The 26,493-nt window shown below is 41.2% G+C and overlaps 1 protein-coding gene across 2 annotated transcripts in view; it reads right to left on the bottom strand.

Moving 5' to 3' along the window:
• LOC124722057 (putative inactive tyrosine-protein kinase Wsck) overlaps positions 1-26,493 on the bottom strand; it is a 207,604-nt gene that overhangs the window by 143,856 nt on the left and 37,255 nt on the right. For both annotated transcript variants that reach the window (XM_047247252.1, XM_047247253.1), the window contains exons 3-5: positions 20,543-20,845; positions 8,950-9,170; positions 4,435-4,636 (exon numbers count right to left, since the gene is read on the bottom strand). In XM_047247252.1, coding sequence (XP_047103208.1) covers positions 4,435-4,636; positions 8,950-9,170; positions 20,543-20,845 — 726 coding nt within the window. The remainder of the gene's footprint in view (positions 1-4,434; positions 4,637-8,949; positions 9,171-20,542; positions 20,846-26,493) is intronic.

Raw genomic sequence — 26,493 nt, forward strand, 5'->3', positions numbered from 1 at the left:
CAACTTTGTGTAGGACGGTGTAGGCACAGAAGTAGCAGGGTGTGTCCCATGGCCTGAAGTCACTGCTCGATCAACTTCAGTCCATTACTTCCAATGTTCTTTCACATGGGCTAGAATACCCTATCCTGTGAACTTGCAAAAGGCAGTTGGGTTTACTGACAACCCTGCAAATGATATGCTAGCCTGCTATAGCTTGAAGAGTTTGGAGAGACATGTGAACAGTGCTAAACCTACAAATACTTAAGCCATCCTCACACAGGAAAAGGTAGCTAACATTGATGTGGGTGAAGACGGGACACCTGACCTCATGAGAGAGAGTGCCGTCAGAGCATGAGATGAGCTGGTTAACGTGATTTGTGTTCTCAGTTCACTCTAGTAGCAGTTGTCTGCTTTATTTGGTTTCACAAGCCACACAGTTTCTTCATGAAAATAGATGTGCACAAAAAAGCTGCATAAAATCCATTAGTGATTGTCAAAGGAGAGTGGAGAAAATCATGAAGAAGATTCTGGACTTGTTAAAAGCTTGAACAATGAATTGCTGGTAGAGGAACACTACATAATGCTGTACAATGATCTGAGATGCATACTATTAGAAGAAATTATTCGCTAACTCGATTGAATCTTCATCCCATTTTTGGTTTTCAATTTAATATAGTCGAGGTACGACACCTAATGTCAGATTGTGCATCCATAATATCCATATTCTTTATGTTGCATTGAGTACCAAAACTCTGAAATAATGTACTTAGATTTTAAGATTCAACCGAGATTAATTTCATAATTTCATTTGAATGGAAGATGAGTTTTTTTCCAAAGCTACTCACCATTATTCAAAAAGATATTTATTAGCAAACATGAGCCCACTCACAAACCCAGAAATAAATATATATATTTTATAGAAAGTTTCACAATAGCAGAAACTTCCAGTGTGTAACTTGCATTTACTTTCTGATAGACTGGTAGTCATTTTAAAATTTCTGCCCGCTGGGTAAACATTCCAGTCACTGGCCTTCGTGACAAGATTTCAGCAAATACATTATTTACAATATACACCATTTACAATAAATACCAAATTTTTAAGGTTATTATTTGACACTTAATATGCAAATTTACCAAAACAATGTGCTTTTGATAGATCATCACTGTGCTGTAGCACTGAAATGGTATACTTCCATAGCACAGAAGTTATAGCACTACAAACATCAACTACATGAAGCCTTTACCTACCAAGGTGTAATTACCTGTATTTTATTATAACAAGTCATAGTTACGACAATGGGCTTTTGAAAAATACTCAATTTGCTGATGCTTTGAACCAGGTTATATTCATGCTACATACTCCATGTGAAAGAAAACCCATCAAATATGATGTTTAACTCCACAAAATACGGTGGCTCCTATGTTCTGCTTGGGACATAAAACAATATCACATCCCACTTGCCACATTTCCCTTCTCAAAGCAAAAATCTGACATGCCAGATCCTTTATTTTACACTCCGCAGTGTAGTGGAACACAGAATTGCACACTATGACATCACTAGCTCCTTATCCAGGTGTGTTTGCATGTCCCGTGATAGGAAGGCTTCTGGGTCAATTCACAGTGGGTGTTAAAACATTCCACAATGCATTTCAAATTTAATATTCACACAGACCATGAATGAAACAACAGAATGGGGCAGAATGGAGGTTTATTATGAAGGATTCTCAAAGAGAAAGTTAACATACTCTCACTGCATTCACTCGTGTTATGGTACATAATTTGGTGTCTTCTTAATCTTTATTACTTGCTTCATTTTCAAGACACATTGTGAAGGTTGTATGAGAACGACATTTTCCCCATGAGTGTTCTTACACAAAATAGGTGAAATACAAAAAAGCAAAATATGGTTTAGGTTTCACAGTACCTGGAAGATGACAAAACCCACACTGTGTACAAATAACAGCATAAATAGGTGAGACAACTTTCATTAATAATACCTTTCTTAATAATGAAAATCCAGCTCTATATAAGGGAAAAATAGTTTTTTGAGATAATTTGGCATTCAGAAAAAAAGCAAGACAGAGAGGATAAAGTAAAAAAGTGCTATGTATATAGGCTTCTAAATATTGTTTTATTAGCTTGCGTATATACACTCTTATTTCCCCCATCAAGCAAATGTTGATGTTTTAAAATGTTTGGTTGGAACTTTCACAATTATTTCAGTTCTCGACTACATGAGAAATTTACCACACAACATTTGTGAAGAACATCCATTATGAATTTTACTTTGGTTTATTAACAATTTGGCTATTAACAAACTTTGCTACTATTGCTAGTTCATTAATTTAATTTAAAAAAGTGAAGCACTGAGAAGGGGAGGAGGAGGAGAAATGAATCTTCATGGGTTGAGAGAGTATGCGATACAGAACGAAATATTAATGATTACAAAACTGAGTCAAGTTTACAAAGAACTTGGCAGTACTAGCCCAATTAACAGTATTGGGCTGCAGCCCCATCTCACCTGGAAGCAAGCACTGGTTTGATTGGGAAGAGTGCTGTAACACCATGTACCCTTCGAGGCAAACTGGTACACAACTGTTGTAAATGGTCATTCATATCTCTGATACTAGCAATGGGACGAAGTTGATGTCCAAACTGGTCCCCCACATGTTCTATCAGTGACAGATCTGGGGATCTTGCTGGCCACAGGAGTACCTCAGCATCATGCAAGAAAGTTCGTAGACGCACATGCCAGGTGCAGGGCAGCACTGTCCTGTTGAATAACGGCACCACAACACTGTACCATTTGAGTTCCCTCAATAACTACCAGCTGTGACCAGAAGTCATACTTGATGGCTTTCCACACCATGACAACAGGAATAACACCCTGCAACTCTCCAAAACAGTGAAAGAATACAACCTCCCCCAAATTGCCACCATACTCCGGTCATCAGGATAGTGCAGAACTGTGATTTATCGCTGAACATAATTTCATGCCATACATCAATCAGCAGTCCTTGCTTCCTGGTCAAGGTACCACTCCAAAAAAAGTCTTTTGTGTTGTGTTGTTAATGGAAGCCTAAAATGCAACTATCTTCCCCTAGTCCTGATGCTGCTGCTCTCTCAATAATGGTCTGGGATGACAAATGATGTTTCAGAGAGCCCATTACTTGTTCTCAGATGGCAGATTCAGGTGTGAAAGGGTTACTCTTTGTGCTTGGTGCAAAATATGGCAATCCTCACTCATGGTGGACAGGCATGGTCAACTGGAACCTTGAGTATGCCTGCCCTTACATTCCCATGCAGTCCAACATCGGGTCACTGTCACATACAAGGCCCACAAATATCGGGATTGTACAAGTCAATTTTGAACTTCATCAGGTGCTGAGCGCCATCTCACACAAGTACGATACATCTTCACGCCCTTCACACTGATCACTCAATATCTGACTCACTCTCCTTATACACCATACCAGCCCTGGTAACATCACTAAACACAAACAATACTAATGCATTCTGGTGACCATTCCACCTGTCACTGCGAATTGCAACTCCAATCACTTAAAAATCCACCGATGGTGTAAACAAGTACAAAGTTACGTTGACATCCCACTGTGTCTTCCGGGTGCTTCACTTTTTCTGTCCAACAGTGTATGTTCTTCAAACTTTTTGTATCACGAGTGGTATCTCACAGCCTCACTTTCCTGGGCTAAAAAAGTAACTAAGTGTTGACTTTCTGTGTAGAGTGAACACATCTCCGTTTATGGTCATAGTCCCTTCTGTTCCCTTGGGGTCTAGTGTGAATCAACCTATAAGCTCACAGCAATCTCAGCACAATCAGTTTGAGTGCTAATTATATGCAAGCACAACCCTAAAGGTTTCCAGTCAATATTGTCTTTTAGCAATCAGTCTAGTCTTGTGGGTTTGAGACATCAGCCCCCACACTACACTACACTGTCCACAGTGCACACTAGTGAGCAGTTTCCCACAAAGTGATCAATCAAAACAGTTACCTTATGGGTTCTAATTGCTGCACAAGACAAACAGCTGGACTAGACATTGGGATCTAACTTGATTGGTTCATTTAACCTTCATTTAGATATAATCAAAGTCTCTCCTCCCAGCCCTTTGTAGTCACACCTTTGCCACCCTAATGTACATACCAATCTGTGAATTATAAGAAGCAGGCATCAATATACAAAAATGAATAATGTTAACCTTTATGCTGACTGATTCCATATCATTACCATATGCTGTGCAAGTGACCTATGGAACATGTAAGTAGCAGGAAAATTGTGAATAATTAAAAGTAATATTTACTATGAAGCATTAAAATTAGATTCATATGGAAATGCAAGGAACCAAGCGTACAACAACATTAATATTACAGCACAGGATAACAATAACACATGACTTGGCAGTTAAATGACAACAGTAATAAAGAGGAATCTTACCAGCAACTGAACCTTCTACATTAAGGATCAGAATTCCATTGTGTTGCTCATGTGTTACACGTGCATAAGATGCTCGAGTTGTATCATTTACTGTGCTCAGCACACCAAGGCTTACATGGGTATCCACCAGCTCTGGGATAGGTGGGTTATAATATCCACCATATGTTTTGTTGTCTCCCACAGTGAATTCACTTCTAAATTCCTAAAAATAAAGATGTAATTTAAAGAAAATTATGACATAATACAGCAGGGTTAATTAAATTTCAACTTCTTCCTAAAATATTTTGGAAAAATGAACAGAATCGTGCTCCGATGTCAATGTTCAGCGTAGGCAATCAATGTGAAAAAAAATTGAGACAATTTCTAAAGGCATATGTCCACTAGAAAATAACTTGTGCATGTAACTACTGCAAGCACTTGCTGACGTGTTTACATTAGAACAAAAACTTGCACAAGTTTACTTCTGAAAGTCACAAGGGCAAGTTAACTTCAGAAACTTGCCACAATTTTCCTCTAGAGTTGCGTCGTGACACTGGCAAGTGGAAGTTTACAGTGTCATGCTTAAAACCCAGAGCAGTTGGCACCATTGTTGCAGTATTATACTGAACAAAAATCACAACAACAAAAAATTAAGAAAGATATGTTTGCACGAAGAAACCGATACAGATGCGTACATATTTAAGTTATCAAGAAACACTACTGAATGAACTAAAATCAGAGAACTTGTCTCAGATTAAAAACTTTCTTAGAATGTCGTATGCAATTTTCGAAAATCTCTTGTCTATTGTACACTAAAATACAAAAATGCTGCAAACCATATCACCAAGAGATCACCTTTTAACTACTCTTTGATTTTTGCAAACAGCATTTATTATAAATGTAATTAAGTTTTTACAAAAATCAGTTAAAATATAAAGATGTCTCTACTACCATTCTATTTTCCCTTTTGGTAAAACCAAATAATCAGTAAATTCATTTTGCTTCCTGGGCTGGCAGTGGCCAATTATATATGTTTATGGGTACCTATGGTACGTTTGTTTTAGTTAATCTGCCTTCGTGGCATTCTCCTTTTTGACACACGTTTTCATACCAGTACTAAACACACAAAACTTCTGTAAGTTTGAGAAAAATTTCCAGCAACTGACAAGTTCTGCATGTACTTGCAACTAGATGCGAGTAACTGTTTCCATTAATTTTCAGATGTTACTTCTGTAAGTTGACGAAACTTGAGGATGTTGACTTGCTGGTAGTGTCTCTATGTCAAATAACTAGCTGAAGTTTACCTGCTAGTGGACACATGCCTTAATACATGGGTTGTGAATCATCCAGAAGAGAAGATTACAGGTGGAAATCATTTGTAAAGAAATACCACATAGCTGTGATATGACAGACAACATCCATGATTTAAAAAATCTTCAGCGCTAACAGACTAAAATTACATGCAGTTATAAACTAGTTTGTAAGGTGACACATTTCTTTGGATGCTTCATTGATATTGAGGTCATTAGAGAAACAGTACTATATGTATCTTTGTTTAGGTGAGAGTAAGAGGAAATTGTGAACTGCCTATTGAAGGAATCACAGCAGCATTCACATCAAATGGCTTAGGAAACTCAATAAGGGTAGTTAGAGGACGATTTGAATGTCATTTCTCTGGTGTACAACACTGCTACACTAACTCTCTTGATAAAAATGAGAATAATTCACCAAGAAGTTCATTATGTTGAATAAAAAAATCTATAGGGAAAGATAAAGTAAGATGTGATAGTTATGAATAGCTTGCTGAAAGTTCAAGATGATCACGAATCCGTTTTCACATTTTTCAGTGACAATCCATGTATCCCCAGGCCGCAGAAATTTTGCACTTGACATACGCATTTCAAGTTGGCAGTGAAACAGGTTGACAAATGAAGAATAAGAAGCGAGAGATACTAGGCATGGGGCGTAAACCAAACCCGGCATGTTATTTGGTGATGGTCGTGACGCCTAAACTAATGTGTTGTCGGCTTTGTTTGGTGCGAATATAAACAACGTGCGCTGCGTATCACTTCTGCCGTGTGCTTGCATTGTGTTGTGCTTTGTTACGCTGCGGTTTAGAAAATTCTGATACTCGAAAAAAAACTTCCGTTTGCTTAGCGAATCCTTTGCATCAAGACGTGCCACTAGGTGCAAGGCACTGAAGTTACTACTGAGAACTCTTGAGTCTTACGAGCAGGAGAAAGAACACCCAAGTACTAATGGGCAGTCATCAGTTCCTGCCAATAAAGTTGCGGGACGAACATCAAAAGTTCTTGGAATTAGTGCAAGGACAGTAGTATTGCAAAAGTTGAAAGATGTAGATGTGAGCTCTAACAATTCAGACCTGTGTGGATCAGGTAATTTATTTTTAGTGAAAGAAGAACAAGCAGCCTTACCCTGTGACCAACTTGGATCCTTTCAAGACTGATCCAATTCACAGGCATATTTATGCTTACTACAGCAGGAAAGAGTATCCCACAACAGCGAAGTTACTATTGCCATTAAAAGAAAGTGAACTTTTCAGGGGTGGAAAAATGTTATCAAAAATTGTGCTGAAAAGTACGGATTTAGCGCTACATGAATGCAAAGTCCTGTTAGAAAAGGTGCATTTGTTGTGGCTTGTGATTTGTGATTGTGGTGACAATCATGAAGCTGAAAAGCTATGAATATTGGTTATTTATTGCACCATCATCATCATTATAAGGCCCAAAGCAAGAAAATACAATTTCGGATGTTACTTATCTGTAAACTATGTACCATATTGTTTTCAAGATATCAGTCATCATCAAATGCTTATTTTCTGTATTTCTTTGCTCCATTATCAAAAATACATGCTTTGCTATGATTATATATAAATTATTATGCAGTTGTTTATTTGCTGTGGTAGCAAGCCGAAAATGAATTCTTATATATACTGTTACTGCTCAGCAGCTTATATTTACAAGATGAAACAGAAAACAGTATCATCTGCTACGTGTGTAGCGGCTGCTGTTGCAACATCGCTGTTACAGTGTTGCCAACTTAACTTGACATAATGCGAAATGTCAAGTGCAATGTTTCATTGGCGCAGGTATAAACAACCTAACAGTAACAAGATGTATCCTGTAAAGCAACTGGTTGGCATGGTAGTACAGACTCTCCAGACTTTCTGATAATGTGTGGACCTGCTTGCCTGCTTAACTAATGTTCTATTTCAGTTGCTGGTAGCACACTGTACCTGACAGACAAGGATAAACAAATGGTCTGGCAAAACACTTTGTGCAGTTCAATGGCTGAATGATACAGAAGCAACTTTTCTGCACTACAACGAAATCACCCTCTTATATCCACAAAAATTTCTAATTAATTTGTTGGTGCACTTGCCCCCTACCTAGAAACAAAGAAATTCACTGTCAGGTCAAAATTGCATAACAGGGCTGAAAGCTCCCTGTTTCGGAAGATTTCAGTCTTATACTTAGCAGATTTACCAGCTATTTTTGCATAGGTGTCTGTCCTTTTAGGTTTCCATTGTTTTGTCCACAGGATCTTTCATTGCTGTTCTTGTTATGGAGGAAGAAAGAAAACTATGCATGGACTTGTATCCATAACAGTATATTGTGTAACAAGTTACTGTCATGTTCAATTATCACTCACCATCCTTTTATTTGGAGGTTCCATTATTGTCATTGTTTATAATGATGAAGACAAAAAATTTTCTGTATGTTTGTCTTGATTTTTTTACTATTTTATTTTATTATAATACACCAGCAAATCAAAACTGTCAGAAAGAGTGTCATCATATTCAATAAATATTGTAACAATTACAAAAACTATCAGTTATTGCTATGTCGGTATGATCTCCCTATGAAACCTGGGCACAGAATAAAGAAACAATAATTATTATTTCTTTTCTCTTTATTCATACATTGAAATATGTCACTTTTGTAGGTTAACGGAGATTACTACAATAGTGTTCAAAGCACACAACTCAGCATATCTTGAGTTAAAATTTATCTGTTACTGGCTGACCAGAATGTGTCACTGTATAACACAGTCCAGTACACTCTTACACCCTTTAGTGGTATGCTATTTCATTACTGTTCAAGAAACATTGTGTATGTCTTTAGGTAAAGTCTGGTAATGATGGTTGTCTTTGTTATAGGGACAATTATTAATTCTACTTTACTTGTGTTTAATTTTATGACATACTAGGCCAGCTTCCTACACTTTTATCACTTTTTGATTCACTGAGTACCTTATAGTAATACAAGTAGGTCCTCTTTGCATTCTTTTGACTAAACAACCACCTAATAATTATTTGAAAAAATCAGTTGAAAATGGTTGCACAGCTGTATCAGTGCAGTAGTGAATGCAAAACAAGAGGATACTGTAATCTGTAAAACAACAGCCAGTGTGACATTTGACCCACTGTGTATCTTAATGGCAGATGTAAGTGAGATGAAGATACTCCACAGGAACTATCAATGCTGACTGAGTTTGCAGTTTTTGTTTGCTGACCTCTGGTTTTAGTTCAGCTGCAATGTAGTAGGGACTGCCATCTTTTTGTGCTTCTTCATACGATTTCAGCAAATTTTCATCAAATGCAAAATTCTTGCCTTCCAAAACAATAATTCTGTATGCTGAAATTGGACCATTTTCACTGAATGCAGGGCTCAGACGAACATTCATTCTACCATTATGACGGCTAATGATTTCTGGAACATCTGGTTCATTAGGCTCTGTAAAGAAAGAAAAAATAAATTACACTTGTCCGCGGTTTGAATTTCACATACTGAAACAATTTAATTCAGTACCAGTATGTAATAAAAAATAAGAAGAGGGAGGGGAACTATAATAACATAAAAAGAAAGAAAATTACCTTCATACAATGGACAAAAACATTAAAGCAAATGTGCAATGATATAGCAAGAGTCCTTCTAATGAATAAGTGCAGAGCCACAAGAACAAGAACAAGAAGAAGAACACATGCAGTGAAATTTGACAGCTTGTCTATGTACCCAGTTAATAAGATTACTTTTAAGTTGTGACTAATATTCGTTAGGGTATCTCTTTACGAGTTAAAAATGGTCATATTTCTAGCATGCTCTCCTAACAGCTCAGAAATTTAAGACCAAAACATGGCGAGTAGAAGAGAAAGTGTACTGACTCCATCCACGGTAATGCAGGTAGTGTACGAAAGGTGGCATGCTCACGAACTACGATCAGCACTGCCGCTTGAGACTCAAGTTCATGTGTAGTCAGATGGTGTTTATTGCTTTTATCTACACTTATTTTGTGAGTATGTAAAAGGTGTTGGGAGTTAACACTGAAGAGTTGAAGGCTGTGATGATAAACAGGTGTTAAAAATTACAGTTACTCGTATTTACAGAAAAAGAACACAAAATGCCCACATTTTTCATTACGGTGTGCAGATCTGGCTGCTTACAGCATGCAGATTTAACTGCAGAGGAACTAAAAGTAAATACAAGGGCAGTTCAATAAGTAATGCAACACATTTTTTTTTCTGAAACAGGGGTTGTTTTATTCAGCATTGAAATACACCAGGTTATTCCCCAATCTTTTAGCTACACAACACTATTTTTCAACGTAATCTCCATTCAATGCTACGGCCTTACGCCACCTTGAAATGAGGGCCTGTATGCCTGCACGGTACCATTCCACTGGTCGATGTCGGAGCCAACGTCGTACTGCATCAATAACTTCTTCATCATCCGCGTAGTGCCTCCCACGGATTGCGTCCTTCATTGGGCCAAACATATGGAAATCCGACGGTGCGAGATCGGGGCTGTAGGGTGCATGAGGAAGAACAGTCCACTGAAGTTTTGTGAGCTCCTCTCGGGTGCGAAGACTTGTGTGAGGTCTTGCGTTGTCATGAAGAAGGAGAAGTTCGTTCAGATTTTTGTGCCTACGAACACGCTGAAGTCGTTTCTTCAATTTCTGAAGAGTAGCACAATACACTTCAGAGTTGATCATTTGACCATGGGGAAGGACATCGAACAGAATAACCCCTTCAGCGTCCCAGAAGACTGTAACCATGACTTTACCGGCTGAGGGTATGGCTTTAAACTTTTTCTTGGTAGGGGAGTGGGTGCGGCGCCACTCCATTGATTGCCGTTTTGTTTCAGGTTCGAAGTGATGAACCCATGTTTCATCGCCTGTAACAATCATTGACAAGAAATTGTCACCCTCAGCCACATGACGAGCAAGCAATTCTGCACAGATGGTTCTCCTTTGCTCTTTATGGTGTTTGGTTAGACAACGAGGGACCCAGCGGGAACAAACCTTTGAATATCCCAACTGGTGAACAGTTGTGACAGCACTACCAACAGAGATGTCAAGTTGAGCACTGAGTTGTTTGATGGTGATCCGTCGATCATCTCGAACGAGTGTGTTCGCACGCTCCGCCATTGCAGGAGTCACAGCTGTGCACGGCCGGCCCGCACGCAACAGATCAGACAGTCTTGCTTGACCTTGCGGCGATGATGACACACGCTTTGCCCAACGACTCACCGTGCTTTTGTCCACTGTCAGATCACCGTAGACATTCTGCAAGCGCCTATGAATATCTGAGATGCCCTGGTTTTCCGCCAAAAGAAACTCGATCACTGCCCGTTGTTTGCAACGCACATCCGTTACAGACGCCATTTTAACAGCTCCGTACAGTGCTGCCACCTGTCGGAAGGCAATGAAACTGTACGAGACGAAGTGGGAATGTTTGAAAATATTCCACAAGAAATTTCCGGTTTTTTCAACCAAAATTGGCCGAGAAAAAAAATGTGTTGCATTACTTATTGAACTGCCCTCGTACTTTTTAGGCCTCCAAAAAGTGAAGCAGAATTTTCAAGGATGAGAGCAATTCCTTGTAAAGACAGAGATCTGACTATCAATAGTTTTGTATGCAATTCACATTTCAATGGGGAAAAACATCAGCAGACTGTTTTAAAATTGATAAATAAGTTGAAATTCCTTGACAATGGTGGCCTCTTAAACAAGGAGCAGTTCCTCATTTATTTCCCAGTTTACTGAAATATCTCTGAAAATATTACACAAAATAAAATCGCCAGTAAAACACTGGCAAAAGAGAAGCTTCAAAAAGCAGGCAGTAAACAACATGTAGTTGTGGTGTCTGCCAGTACTACTTCTGTCAAGGAAAATGAAGGGAACGGAGCAGTACAGGACGGAGCAGTAATTATGTTAACAACAATATCAAAGAGCAAGAAACTGGATACTTTGCAATTACCTAATAAATTAAGAACAGTGAATGCCGAAATAAATCTCCCGCAAAAGCAGATCTGGGATGAAAAGCGTAAGATGTCTCATTCAAATGTCCTAGAGCACTGTAAACTCCGTAAGAAACAAGAAATCATAGTCGACGCTATGTTAAAGAAATGCCAATTGGAAAACAACAAGGAAATGCGGTATGATGACGAGTTTCTTCTGGGCAGTGTGCTCTTAAGTAGCCCAAAGGATACAGATGATGTCTGAAGTACAGATTGTTGCAACAACCTTCTGAAACAAGTCCCCAAAATATAGTAAATGATCTCAAATGCTCATGTGGAGCTAACACAAACTCTTTGAAAGCAAGTAAGAATTATTTAGAGGAAGAACAAAATGAAAAAAAGGCATGCTGAGTTTTGATGAAGTTAAGCTCCAAGAAAAACTACATTTCAATAACACTTTACTGAAAGTTGATGGGTTCATCAATTTATGGGAATATATTCCAGACAAATGTAATAACGACCTTGCAGATTATGCTCTGGTATTAATGTTTTTTGCTCTGCTGCATGACGAGATTCAACCCATTGCTGTGTATACAAGTTGCAACGCCACTCCTGGTGAAGTCTTGCATATACTGAATCAAGAAATTAACCAGTTAGAGCAAGCTGGAACGAAAATTATTGCATTTGCTACCTGTTGTAGTCAACCAAATGAAAAGATCTGGCAATGTCTAGGAATTTATGGCATAAAAAACAGTTGCCTGCTCACTATCAAATCCAGTTGACAAAACCAATAGATATGAGCATTTTCAGGTGCTATTCAGGCCATAGAGTGCATAAGAAACAGTTAATGTAGTAAACTGAAGTACTTTTTAAAGATGACATCATCAACCGCAATTTTTACCGACTGGATTGAACTTTTGCCACAAGTTAACTTACACTCATTTGGATCCAAAGTCATTTCAATGAATGGACATAAGATTAGCCCTGCTGCAACTCAGTAGCCAATGGCATAAAAGTCTTCAAGGAATTTAAAGCAATATGATTCAAAGATAGTGAATCAAGGGGATCATTCATTAGATATACGAACAAGTTGGAGCATGCACTTTTATTTTCGTAATGGTGTTTTGTATACAAAAATGCAGAGGCTCACAAAACGTTACTGAAATGGAGAAACATTCTCACCAATAAAAGCAGCAGCTTTGCTTCCAAAAGAACTCTACAACTTCTAAGAATAACAATTGGCAGTACCTTTGAAATATCTCTACACTTATAGAAAAAAAGGTCTCAGCTATTTCCTGACAGCAACATCATTTCTATATCATAGGGTCTTTGAGATACAATAATAATCCATCAGTAATATACTTCCTCATCTTGTGCAAATTACAGTGTGTTTTCACTCCTGTAAAACTTTCATTATCTTCCTGTGGAAACTGTGAACATAAATGTAAATTTTTGTTGACATCATATATAAGCCAAATGCAGATGTTAGATATTAGCAACAGAAGAACCAAGACAGAGTTTGGAACAGTAAAACAAAATTAAGAAAATGCTGTGTGTTCCACATAACTTCACAGAGGCTCAATCCAATCCACAGCATAAATTTCGTGAATGGACGAGTCCAACTTTTTCTTCTACTCGCTATGACCAAAAAATAAAGAAACTCCAAACAAGATTTCCAACATTAAACCAAAAACACCTTGTTGTGAATCAGGAATAGTGTTGCCAGTGAAGGATTTTGTGCACAAACGGGTCTCTCAATTAAGTCCCATAAATTTTCAATCATTTACGTGAACTGTCCAGAATGTTCTTCAAACTTATCGCGAACAACTGTGGCCCGGTGACGTCGAGCATTGTCATCCATAAAAATTCCATCATTGAATGGCTGCAGATGGACTCCAAGTAGCCAAACATAACCATTTCCAGTCAATGATCCGTGTAAACACAGCTCTCACTATTATGGAGCCACCATCAGCTTGCACCGGGCCTTGTTGACAACCTGGGTCCAAGGCTTCCTGAGGTCTGTTCAGACTTGAACCCAAACATCAGCTTTTACAAACTGAAACTGGAACTCACCTGACCAGGCCACACATTTCCAGTCTTGTAGAGTCCAACCAATGTGGTCATGAGCCCAGAAGAGGCGCTGCAGGCGATGTCGTGCTGTTAGCAAAGGCACTCTTGCTGGCCATCTGCTGCCATAGCCCATTAATGTCAAATTTCACTGCACTGTTCTAACAGATACATTTGCAGTACATCCTACATTGATTTATAACGTTATTTCATGCAGTGTTGCTTGTATGTTAGCACTGACAACTCTATACAAACGCTGCTGCTCTCTGTCATTAAGTGAAGGCCATTGGCCACTGCATTGTCCATGACGAGAAATAATGCCTGAAATTTGGTACACACTCTTGACATTGTGGATCTCTGAATATTATATTCCCTAATGATTTCCAAAATGGAATGTCCCATGACTATAGCTCCAACTATCAACTGCATTCGAAGTCTGTTAATGACCATAGCGTAGCCCTAAGCACATCAGAAACCTTTGCACATGAATCACTTGAGCACTAATAACAGCTTCACCAAAGGACTGCCCTTTTATACCTTATCTACGCAATACTACCACCGCCTGAATATATACGTATTGTATGACTTGTTTGATCTACTAACTACACTCTGATTTCCAGAATGAATTTTCACTCTGCAGCAGAGTGAGCACTGATTTGAAACTTCATGGCATATTAATGGTTGGAAGGCAGGAGATGAGGAACTGGTGCACGTAAAGTTGTGAGGGCAGGTTGCAAGTTGCACTTGGTTAGCTCAGTTGGTACAGCACTCTCCCATGAAAGGCAAAGGTCTCAGGTTCGAATCCTAGTACAGCGCATATTTTTAATCTACTCTAGGATCATTTTGGGGGTCTACTTTAGTGACTCACATCATCAAAGTCAGAAAAGGAACTCTCACTCAATCAATTTGAAGAAATCTTGTACTGGAACATCCCTGCCGCCGTTGGATAAGCAGCTGCAGCAGCAAGTCGTATACTCCTAGCTCACTCATTTGTTACATAGTTTAATTCTTAATTTCTTTGCGTGTTTTTGGTACTTGCATTGTTTAATTCATAAATTTCGAGCGTATTATAGTATTTGAGAGTTGTAGCATCGCGTTTTAGTACCTGAATAGTGTAAATTCGCGTAGTCGTTTGTCTACTGTTTTGTTTTGAACGGCCAGTGTCGGTTGGTCGCAGTCAGTGTGCTCCCTGCCGCCGTTGGATAAGCAGCTGAGCAGCAAGTCGTATACTCCTAGCTCACTCATTTGTTACATAGTTTAATTCTTAATTTCTTTGCGTGTTTTTGGTTCTTGCATTGTTTAATTCATAAATTTCGCGCGTATTATAGTATTTGAGAGTGTAGCATCGTGTTTTAGTACCTGAATAGTGTAATTTCGCTTAGTCTCCTTCCGCCGCCGAGCAGTGTCAGCAGTGCGCAAGTAGCAGCATTACTGCATTTACTAGGCAATCTTGTATTTTAATAACCGTTTAAATTTTGTCGATTTGTTTGCGCTCTCTGTAGATTAGTTCAGACGTTCTTAGCAAAACAGTTTTTAGCATGGATAGGGACTGCAACTGCTGTGTTCGGATGCAGGCTGAGTTGGCATCCCTTCGCTCCCAGCTCAGGCAGTGTTGGCTTCGCTCACACAGCTTGAGGCTGTTGCCAATGGGCATCACTGTGGGAGTCGGGATGGGGGTTTGTCGGGGACGGCCAGCTCGTCCCACGCATCCCCTGATCGGACTACGACTGTGGTTGCCCGGGATACTGCCCGCATTGAGGCTGATCCCTCACCTGTGGTAGAGTGGGAGGTCGTTTCAAGGTGTGGCAGGGGGCGAAAGACATTCCGGAGGGCTGAACGGAAAGCCTCTCCAGTTTGTCTGACGAACCGGTTTCAGGCTCTGTCTCAGGCTGATACTGATCTTCGGCCTGACATGGCTGCTTGTCCTGTTCCAGAGGTTGCCCCTCAGTCTGCAAGATCCGGGCAGTCGCAGAGGGTGGGCTTACTGGTAGTTGGGAGCTCCAACGTCAGGCGCGTAATGGGGCCCCTTAGGGAAATGGCAGCAATAGAGGGGAAGAAAACCAATGTGCACTCCGTGTGCATACCGGGGGGAGTCATTCCAGATGTGGAAAGGGTCCTTCCGGATGCCATGAAGGGTACAGGGTGCACCCATCTGCAGGTGGTCGCTCATGTCGGCACCAATGATGTGTGTCGCTATGGATCGGAGGAAATCCTCTCTGGCTTCCGGCGGCTATCTGATTTGGTGAAGACTGCCAGTCTCGCTAGCGGGATGAAAGCAGAGCTCACCATCTGCAGCATCGTCGACAGGACTGACTGCGGACCTTTGGTACAGAGCCGAGTGGAGGGTCTGAATCAGAGGCTGAGACGGTTCTGCGACCGTGTGGGCTGCAGATTCCTCGACTTGCGCCATAGGGTGGTGGGGTTTCGGGTTCCGCTGGATAGGTCAGGAGTCCACTACACGCAACAAGCGGCTACACGGGTAGCAGGGGTTGTGTGGCGTGGGCTGGGCGGTTTTTTAGGTTAGATGGCCTTGGGCAAGTACAGAAAGGGCAACAGCCTCAACGGGTGCGGGGCAAAGTCAGGACATGCGGGGACCAAGCAGCAATCGGTATTGTAATTGTCAACTGTCGAAGCTGCGTTGGTAAAGTACCGGAACTTCAAGCGCTGATAGAAAGCACCGAAGCTGAAATCGTTATAGGTACAGAAAGCTGGCTTAAGCCAGAGATAAATTCTGCCGAAATTTTTACAAAGGTACAGACGGTGTTTAGAAAGGATAGATTGCATGCAACCGGTGGTGGAGTGTTCATCGCTGTTAGTAGTAGTTTATCCTGTAGTGAAGTAGAAGTGGATAGTTCCTGCGAATTATTATGGGTGGAGGTTACACTAAACAACCGAACTAGGTTAATAATTGGCTCCTTTTACCGACCTCCCGACTCAGCAGCATTAGTGGCAGAACAACTGAGAGAAAATTTGGAATACATTTCACATAAATTTTCTCAGCATGTTATAGTCTTAGGTGGAGATTTCAATTTACCAGATATAGACTGGGACACTCAGATGTTTAGGACGGGTGGTGGGGACAGAGCATCGAGTGACATTATACTGAGTGCACTATCCGAAAATTACCTCGAGCAATTAAACAGAGAACCGACTCGTGGAGATAACATCTTGGACCTACTGATAACAAACAGACCCGAACTTTTCGAATCTGTATGTACAGAACAGGGAATCAGTGATCATAAGGCCGTTGCAGCATTCCTGAATATGGAAGTTAATAGGAATATAAAAAAAGGGAGGAAGGTTTATCTGTTTAGCAAGAGTAATAGAAGGCAGATTTCAGACTACCTAACAGATCAAAACGAAAATTTCTGTTCCGACACTGACAATGTTGAGTGTTTATGGAAAAAGTTCAAGGCAATCGTAAAATGCGTTTTAGACAGGTACGTGCCGAGTAAAACTGTGAGGGACGGGAAAAACCCACCGTGGTACAACAACAATGTTAGGAAACTACTGCGAAAGCAAAGAGAGCTCCAATCCAAGTTCAAACGCAGCCAAAACCTCTCAGACAAACAGAAGCTAAACGATGTCAAAGTTAGCGTAAAGAGGGCTATGCGTGAAGCGTTCATTGAATTCGAAAGTAAAATTCTATGTACCGACTTGACAGAAAATCCTAGGAAGTTCTGGTCTTACGTTAAATCAGTAAGTGGCTCGAAACAGCATATCCAGACACTACGGGATGATGATGGCATTGAAACAGAGGATGACACGCGTAAAGCTGAAATACTAAACACCTTTTTCCAAAGCTGTTTCACAGAGGAAGACCGCACTGCAGTTCCTTCTCTAAATCCTCGCACAAACGAAAAAATGGCTGACATCGAAATAAGTGTCCAAGGAATAGAAAAGCAACTGGAATCACTCAATAGAGGAAAGTCCACTGGACCTGACGGGATACCAATTCGATTCTACACAGAGTACGCGAAAGAACTTGCCCCCCTTCTAACAGCCGTGTACCGCAAGTCTCTAGAGGAACGGAGGGTTCCAAATGATTGGAAAAGAGCACAGATAGTCCCAGTCTTCAAGAAGGGTCGTCGAGCAGATGCGCAAAACTATAGACCTATATCTCTTACGTTGATCTCTTGTAGAATTTTAGAACATGTTTTTTGCTCGCGTATCATGTCATTTCTGGAAACCCAGAATCTACTATGTAGGAATCAACATGGATTCCGGAAACAGCGATCGTGTGAGACCCAACTCGCCTTATTTGTTCATGAGACCCAGAAAATATTAGATACAGGCTCCCAGGTAGATGCTATTTTTCTTGACTTCCGGAAGGCGTTCGATACAGTTCCGCACTGTCGCCTGATAAACAAAGTAAGAGCCTACGGAATATCAGACCAGCTGTGTGGCTGGATTGAAGAGTTTTTAGCAAACAGAACACAGCATGTTGTTATCAATGGAGAGACGTCTACAGACGTTAAAGTAACCTCTGGCGTGCCACAGGGGAGTGTTATGGGACCATTGCTTTTCACAATATATATAAATGACTTAGTAGATAGTGTCGGAAGTTCCATGCGGCTTTTCGCGGATGATGCTGTAGTATACAGAGAAGTTGCTGCATTAGAAAATTGTAGCGAAATACAGGAAGATCTGCAGCGGATAGGCACTTGGTGCAGGGAGTGGCAACTGACCCTTAACATAGACAAATGTAATGTATTGCGAATACATAGAAAGAAGGATCCTTTATTGTATGATTGTATGATAGCGGAACAAACACTGGTAGCAGTTACTTCTGTAAAATATCTGGGAGTATGCGTGCGGAACGATTTGAAGTGGAATGATCATATAAAACTAATTGTTGGTAAGGCGGGTACCAGGTTGAGATTCATTGGGAGAGTGCTTAGAAAATGTAGTCCATCAACAAAGGAGGTGGCTTACAAAACACTCGTTCGACCTATACTTGAGTATTGCTCATCAGTGTGGGATCCGTACCAGGTCGGGTTGACGGAGGAGATAGAGAAGATCCAAAGAAGAGCGGCGCGTTTCGTCACTGGGTTATTTGGTAACCGTGATAGCGTTACGGAGATGTTTAATAAACTCAAGTGGCAGACTCTGCAAGAGAGGCGCTCTGCATCGCGGTGTAGCTTGCTCGCCAGGTTTCGAGAGGGTGCGTTTCTGGATGAGGTATCGAATATATTGCTTCCCCCTACTTATACTTCCCGAGGAGATCACGAATGTAAAATTAGAGAGATTAGAGCGCGCACGGAGGCTTTCAGACAGTCGTTCTTCCCGCGAACCATACGCGACTGGAACAGGAAAGGGAGGTAATGACAGTGGCACGTAAAGTGCCCTCCGCCACACACCGTTGGGTGGCTTGCGGAGTATCAATGTAGATGTAGATGTAGATGTAGATCAAAGTATGTGTTAAGAAACGGGGAATTCATTAACGTAATGGGAGCAATGGATCACTCTATGTGTTAACCTTAAAACTGGTACAGTACTTTTCGTGGCCTATTTGGGAAAATAGTACAGACTGCAAGAAAATTCACTCACTCCCCCCCCCCCCCCATCCCAATCTCTCTCTCTCTCTCTCTCTCTCTCTCTCTCTCTCTCTCTCTCTCTCTCTCATGTTTCAAGATATACAGAGACTTAACATTTCTCGCTGCTAAAGAATGCCTACCAAAAGCGAAGTTGATGATTTTTGTGTGTGTGTTTTCCAGATCACATGGGGAAGACCCCCCCCCCCCCCCCCATATAAAGAAAACTCTATCAAGAACATGCCAGTGCCGTCTGCAGCAGAATTCTGGTCCAATGTGTCACCGATCTCCACCATCCACATGTGCCTAGGTAATGCACCCTGGTAGACACTGGCAAAAAGTGTGCCACAAAGACTATAAGGAAATGAAATATACATGCACAAATACAGCAAATGATATCTATTTTCAAACATCTGTCATTCTTTAATTTCCCCCACCGGGTAAGTAACAGTTTAGCTCTGTCAGCTCTGCATAGAAATTTGCAACTATTCAGTGTGTTTTGTTTCTGTTTATGAAAGACTGTTTTCTCCCTTTTAATTCACTTAAGTATGTTCCTCTGGCACCAAATAAAATAAAAATTTGTGGTGTTTTACAAATAACACACCAGCAGATGTTTTCATTAATGTAAATCATTTCTTGTCATTTCAGTTCATTAAAATAAAACATGTAGCTACCAGATTTTATTGTTTGCTTCAAGCTATGCCAGAATGGATAGTGGAAATTAGAATAAAATAATTTTGCTTTAATGTTTTACCATGAGATTACCTATTACCAAAAATTAGTTTACTTAAAAGGACACTGCCATGGAAGCCTACAAACTTATATCAGATGGAAATTCGAATTTAAATATTATGCATCCTACATCCGTATGTTTAAGAATCTTGTCATCTTGTTTGGTATGAGAAAAGAAATAAAGAAATCAAGGCCCATTAAGAGCCTTGAAAATGTAGTCTGAATGAGCAAAGTTAACAACACAGTCGCTGTAGTACCTGCAGAAACTTCCTATAGTCATAAACTTCAAATTAAATAAAAAATAAAAATGAAGTCCAGAAAATCAGGTTGAAGCCTACAAAATGTTTCTACATTTTAATAGCAAATGGAATATGTAGCTCTTATTATGTATGTCTAACAAAGGTTTTTTTTTTCTTTCTTTCTTGAAATTTGACTGAGAAGTAATGGTTAAATAGCTTCCTACAATATGTAATGGCCAATAATGAAAAAAGGATATTAATGGAGAAAGTAAGTAATTCTGTTATCTGATAAAGTTACCTCCAATTTGTGTATAGGTAGTAAGTGTTTTTGGAACACCTGTCCCAGCCGCAGTGATTGCAGACACTGATATTTGGTACTCCGTTCCCGGATGCAGGCCAATAATATTGGCACTTGTAACTGAGCTCTGATATGTGAGTAGAATTGTTTGTACAGGAGTGGTTCTGGCATAAGTGTGATTGGGGGCTGCTGTCACAGTGTAGCTATTTATTTCACCATTTGCAGCTTTAGGTGGAGTCCAAGTAACTTCAATCATTGTGTCTGACACACTTGCTACCTGTAGAGTGTTTGGTGGACCTGCAACTAAAGAAATAGAATTTCAGGATAAATATTCCTATAATAAGATACATTATACCTACATTTGTAAGGAAATTTGAAAGTATAAAAATTTAACATTGAAATAATGGCTTAACTTGACCAACTTGAAAAAGCTGACATAAACATTTGTTACACAAGATGTTCTAGATAAATCATATTCCTAAGGAAAGCTACACGAGACCTATAGGAGAATGAGTAGTGTAAGGACTTAACACGGCTAATAGTCCAGTCAACAAACGAAAATTAGTGGAAAAAAATTGTGTAGTCACAAATTTTTGCACCGTGCTAGGTGGGAGTCTCATGAACAAATTACTAAAAATCCTGACTGGTGGGATGTGAGTGTTGGGGTCAGGGAGTGCGGGACATTTAAAGGTCACTTTTTTGTTTCTGTCGAATAATTCCAAATCTGCAGTTCCTAGCCAGTATGTTTCCCAGTATAAAATTAAACTACATTAATACATGAAATGTATTAACAGTTGCAGATATGGACAATTATCTGAATATTATGGAACAATGCCAATGAAACTTTGTGTCGAACTGGGATTCAAACCCAGATTTTAAACTTAAATTTCCTACAAAAAAAGGTCCAATTCATTTTGTCTCTAGGACTGATAGTTTCCGTGTTGCAGGGGCTGGAAAAATTGCAGATTATTAAAAACAGTGTTTTAATCATATAAAATCAATGTTTAATGTCACCTGAACTTGGAACTAACAGAAGATCTACATAACTTATTAAAATATAACATCTTATCATCAATGTGTACATTTCAAAAATCAATAATTTTACCATCATCATCAGCAGCAGCAGCAGCAGCAGCAGCAGCACCACCACCACCACCACCACCACCACCACCATCTTGTAGATCAAGTAAAAATGCACTATTCGCACACAGATCACAGCATGTGCCGCACACCAAGGACCATGGAGTCCCAGCTTTTTAGCATCCACATTGTCCACTACAGCCAGCAGACATTCGGCAGAAGCTGTTCTTCAGTACAGCTTCAAGTGCTAATGGATCGTCCAATTGCAGGACATCTCCAGAGACTGCCGTTTTCAATGTGCCAACCCCAATCATAAACAGTCTTATGCTGCATTGTTGGTCAGAGGCATGATTATTGTCCATGCATCAGATAACAGTCTTCAGGCAGACTTACTCAAGTGGAAGGATCCCCTTCTGGAAACACGCTTCCCTATCATCCCAGCCTTCGAACACAATCACTGCAGTCAACGACAACCTTGCAAGACCCTCCAGCAATGTTCATAACCAAAATGCAAGGCACCTTGATTCAGAAACAAGACCCAGTCCAAATGCAACCTTATAACCTACCGATTGCCCATGTTCCCCCTACACCCGCCCCCTAGTCAATGCTTTACCCACAATCAGTGGCAACAGTACCAGTTCAGGCGGCAAAAGTGTAATGACTGGCAAGATGGAATACCAAACAGAGGTCTGCCAGTCAATGTCTAAAATGTCTGGACTGTAACGACTGGGAAGAAATCAACTGTGAATCAGAGGGTGATGTCACTTCCCAACCAACCACAGAGTTTGTTCAGGCTACATTGCCTCATACAATCGGGCCCGTGCATCTCTCCCTCAAGTCAATGGACATCCAGCCACAATTCAGATTGACACAGGACCTTTGACTGCCATCACTGACTGGTCCACATACTCCACTACGAGATCCCCACCTCTCTAGTTGCTGGTTCAGCATCTGTGGAGCTACATTAATGGTACCATTGATATCAAAGGTCAGCTTCGGGCCACAATCTCATACCGCTCTCACATCATTCAGAAATGGATTCAGGTAGCACACATACTGCATCATGTCAACCTTCTGGAGATGGTCTTATTCTCTGTTCTTGAACTCGAGATCCATATTGCAGAACCTACCATCCACTCAGTTAATACAATGTCTTAGATGACAAGACTCCCGGAAAAGTTCATGTCTGTTTTGGAGCGCAAGTTCCAAACTTTGAGGCACGTACTGACCTCCTTTCCACAGCCATCCGTGCTTCTGCAAAGCCTGCAATGTGCTGTTTGTTCTGAAAGACAAATTATGCGATGAATTATGCCCGCTCCAAGATGTGGGCATCATCACTCCAGTGGACAACAAAGAATATCAAGCTTAAGGAAGCCTACTTACAACTCCCTTTGGGTGAGGCGTCCAGGTGACTTTGGTTGTCAACACCATCTTTGGGCTATTTCACTACAATCATCTGCCATTTGGCATTGCTAGTGCTCCCATCATATTTCAATGGTGTTTAAAGCAACTAATTCAGCCACTCCTGAAGTAGTCAACTATCTGTATGACATACTAGTCACCAGTGAGGGTGCCAAGAAATTAGCAGACAATCTTGAGGTCCTCTTCACAGTACTACAAGAGGCCAACCTCAAATGTCACGTAGACAAGTGCATGTCTTTTGTCTCCCAGGTCATGTATCTAGGATACCTATTCATGGTCTCAGGCAATCCTACATCAGAATATGTTGACACCATTCAACATCTGCCCATTCCAATTAATACAACTCAGCTGAAATCCATCCTCGGACAGTTAAACTACTACAGACATTTTATCACTCATGCAACTGCCATCACAGAACCACTACATTGCCTACTACACACAAGTGCCAAATGGGAATGGAGTGCAAACTGTGACAAGGCTCTCTTGACTCTCAAACAATCACTCCTGCACCCAACATGCTTCATGGCTTAAAATCCTCAATACCCATGGTGCTGGCAGTGGACGCAGCGGATTATGGTCTGGGAGCAGTTCTCACCCACATGGTCAACTGCATCGAACAGCCAATTGTGTTTGTGTTGAAAACTTTGTCCACATCACAACGCAATTATAGCCAAACAGATAAAGAAGCGTGGCTATCATCTTTCGTGTCAGAAAGTTCCAAAATTATGTTACGGCCACTGCTTCACACTACCAACAGACCACAAACTGCTCCTGTCATTGTTCAATGCCATGGCTATTATCTCCATCAGTATGGTGCGGCACCTTCAGCGGTGGGCCCTTCTTCTATTGGCCTACACATACAATATCAGGTACCAAACTTTGCCACAACACGCCAAGCAGACCTCCTATCTCACATACCAGTGGGCAATGGCCAGGAGTTTTCACTCAGGCACCGGAGCAGCTGAGGCCATCACTCACCTACCTCTCGATGTAAAACTTGTCGCACAACATACCAGCAAGGGTACCACGTTTCAAGCAGTCCTCCACATGGTGCAGAACGGGTCTCCCCTAGACCCGAAGGGCATCAGGGACCCAGTAATTCAAACATTCAGGCACTGTTGGCCCAACTCTCATTGCTGCACGGCATCCTCCTCATATAGGTGGAGCAGGCTCAACACATGTAATTATCCCACCAATCCAGCAACAGGTCCAACAGCTCCTACCTGCGGGTCAAAGGGGTGTCATCTCGACTAAATGCCTCGCATGACAGAACAGCTATTGGAATGGCATGGGCGCAGCCATTGCTGCCTTAAGTCTCCTCCTGTCTTACATGCCAAAGTAAATAGGCAGCTCCTCCTTGCCATTACTGTCCCTAGTCTGACACCTTAGAGCCTTGGTCCTGCATATACATCAACTTCATTGGACCTTTCCTCGGCTCTCCTCACTTTCAGTGGTCAATGTGGGGAGCAGATTTTTCTATTTCATAAAAATGTCTGACACATCTTCTGACCACACCATCTGTGCTCTTTCACACATTTAATGAAGGGTTTCCCAAAATGGTTGTTTTGGACAATGATCCACAATTCACTTCCACTATGTTCATGCAATTTTGTGAGAAAAAAAGACATCCAAATTAGCCACACGGCGCTTTTCCACACAGCTTCCAATAGCACAGCCAAGAGGATTGTCAAGAGTTCCAACACGCAAGCAACATCCTTTGGAAGATACCTTATCATCATTCCTGACATCCGATCAAACCTCCCCCTGGAAAGTTCCTCCCCAACGGAAAAGCTGCATGGATGGCCTCACCAGTCCCAGCTCTCTCTGTTACAACCTCAGTCCACCCATGTACCTGCTTGGCACCCTTGCCATCATCATTTCGCCATTTGAGACCCTGTGTGGTCCCTGACACATTCTGATGGACAACTACAATTGATCCCTGCCACCATCTCCCATCTCCTTGACCAAGCTATGGCAGGATTTACTTTGGCTGACAGTGTCACCTGCTGCAGGCACATAAACCAGCTCTGAAAATGCTTGGGCCCTAATACACCCAACAGTGGTATAACTTCAGCTTCTGTTCCAGCATCGTTGCCCTCACGTGACCAGACACCTGACAGTGAGGCTGCTGTCTGGGACATGGGAATCGTGCCTCTGCTACACCGCCACCACCAGACGCCATCCCCACGGATGTGCATGTTGCACCGCCTGCAGTCCAGCAACCTGACAAGGACATTGAGATGGGCTGCAGCCTCATGTCCCTTCCTGGTAGGGGAGGAATGCCCTATCAGAGATCTACACAAAAGGGAGTGGTAATCCCGCGGAAACCCTGGGCATACATGCAGCCTACATGGCCCCTGCACACCTCTGCATCACAAGTTCACCATGTCGCAGTCATGACAGGATGCCTGGCAATGATAGCAGTGCTGGCACCGATCGCCACTTCCAAGGTACCTATTTGCATCCGCACAACAAGTGACAATAAAATTGTATCACCAGTATTCCGCCACATAGAATACATGAGCCAGTTCTTCCAGCTTCGAGAGCCTCTCCTGGACTCTGGGCAGATGGTACTCACCTCACTATCTCAGCATGCTCTCAGAAGTCCACTGTAGTGATGGACACCACGGTTCTCAGCTTTCATCATTGCTTCCTCTGTGGACTTACCCTATGCATTCAGTTCTTTGATAGATAATTCTACTATGGGTGGCAGCACACTCCCTTTCGAACTTGACATAATATGCCAAGTGTCAAGTTTCTGAAACTGAATGTTGGTGGGCACCTCTCATGGAAGGCTGATATTTACGACCCCCTGTGGACACCATCTGCAACTACTGCTGTTATCAGAATACTGTCCACTGCTAGCAGTTGAGCTAAACTTAAGTGACACGCACATTGGCAGCAGTACAATTATTCTACAATCAGTTTCAAATGCCAGTCCTCTAAATTTTCTCAACAGAGCTCTGAGAAAAGAAAGTACTCTTTCCTCCAGAGATTCCAACTAGAGTTCATGAAACATATCCTTAATACTTGTATGTCGATGGAACCGAACAGTAACAAACCTAGCAGCCTGCCTCTGAGTTGCTGTGCTATCTTCATTTCATCCAACCTGGTGGAGATCTGAACACTTGAGCAGGACTCGAGAATGAGTGGCACTAATGTTCTATGTGTGTTCCCCCTTAGAGAAGAACAACACTTTCTTAAAATTCATCCAATAAACTGAAATTGACCATTAGCCTTCCCTACTACCACCCTTATGTGCCTGTTGCTTTTCATATCATCTCCCAGCATTACACCCATAGATATTTAATAGACTTGACTGTGCCAAGCAGTACACTAATAATGCTGTACTCAAACATTACAAGATTGTTTCTCTCACTCATCTGCCATTAACTTACAAAAAATGGCTCTGAGCACTATGGGACTTGACTTCGGAGGTCATCAGTCCC

This window comes from Schistocerca piceifrons, chromosome X (genome assembly GCF_021461385.2).
Source record: "Schistocerca piceifrons isolate TAMUIC-IGC-003096 chromosome X, iqSchPice1.1, whole genome shotgun sequence".
NCBI lineage: Eukaryota > Metazoa > Arthropoda > Insecta > Orthoptera > Acrididae > Schistocerca > Schistocerca piceifrons.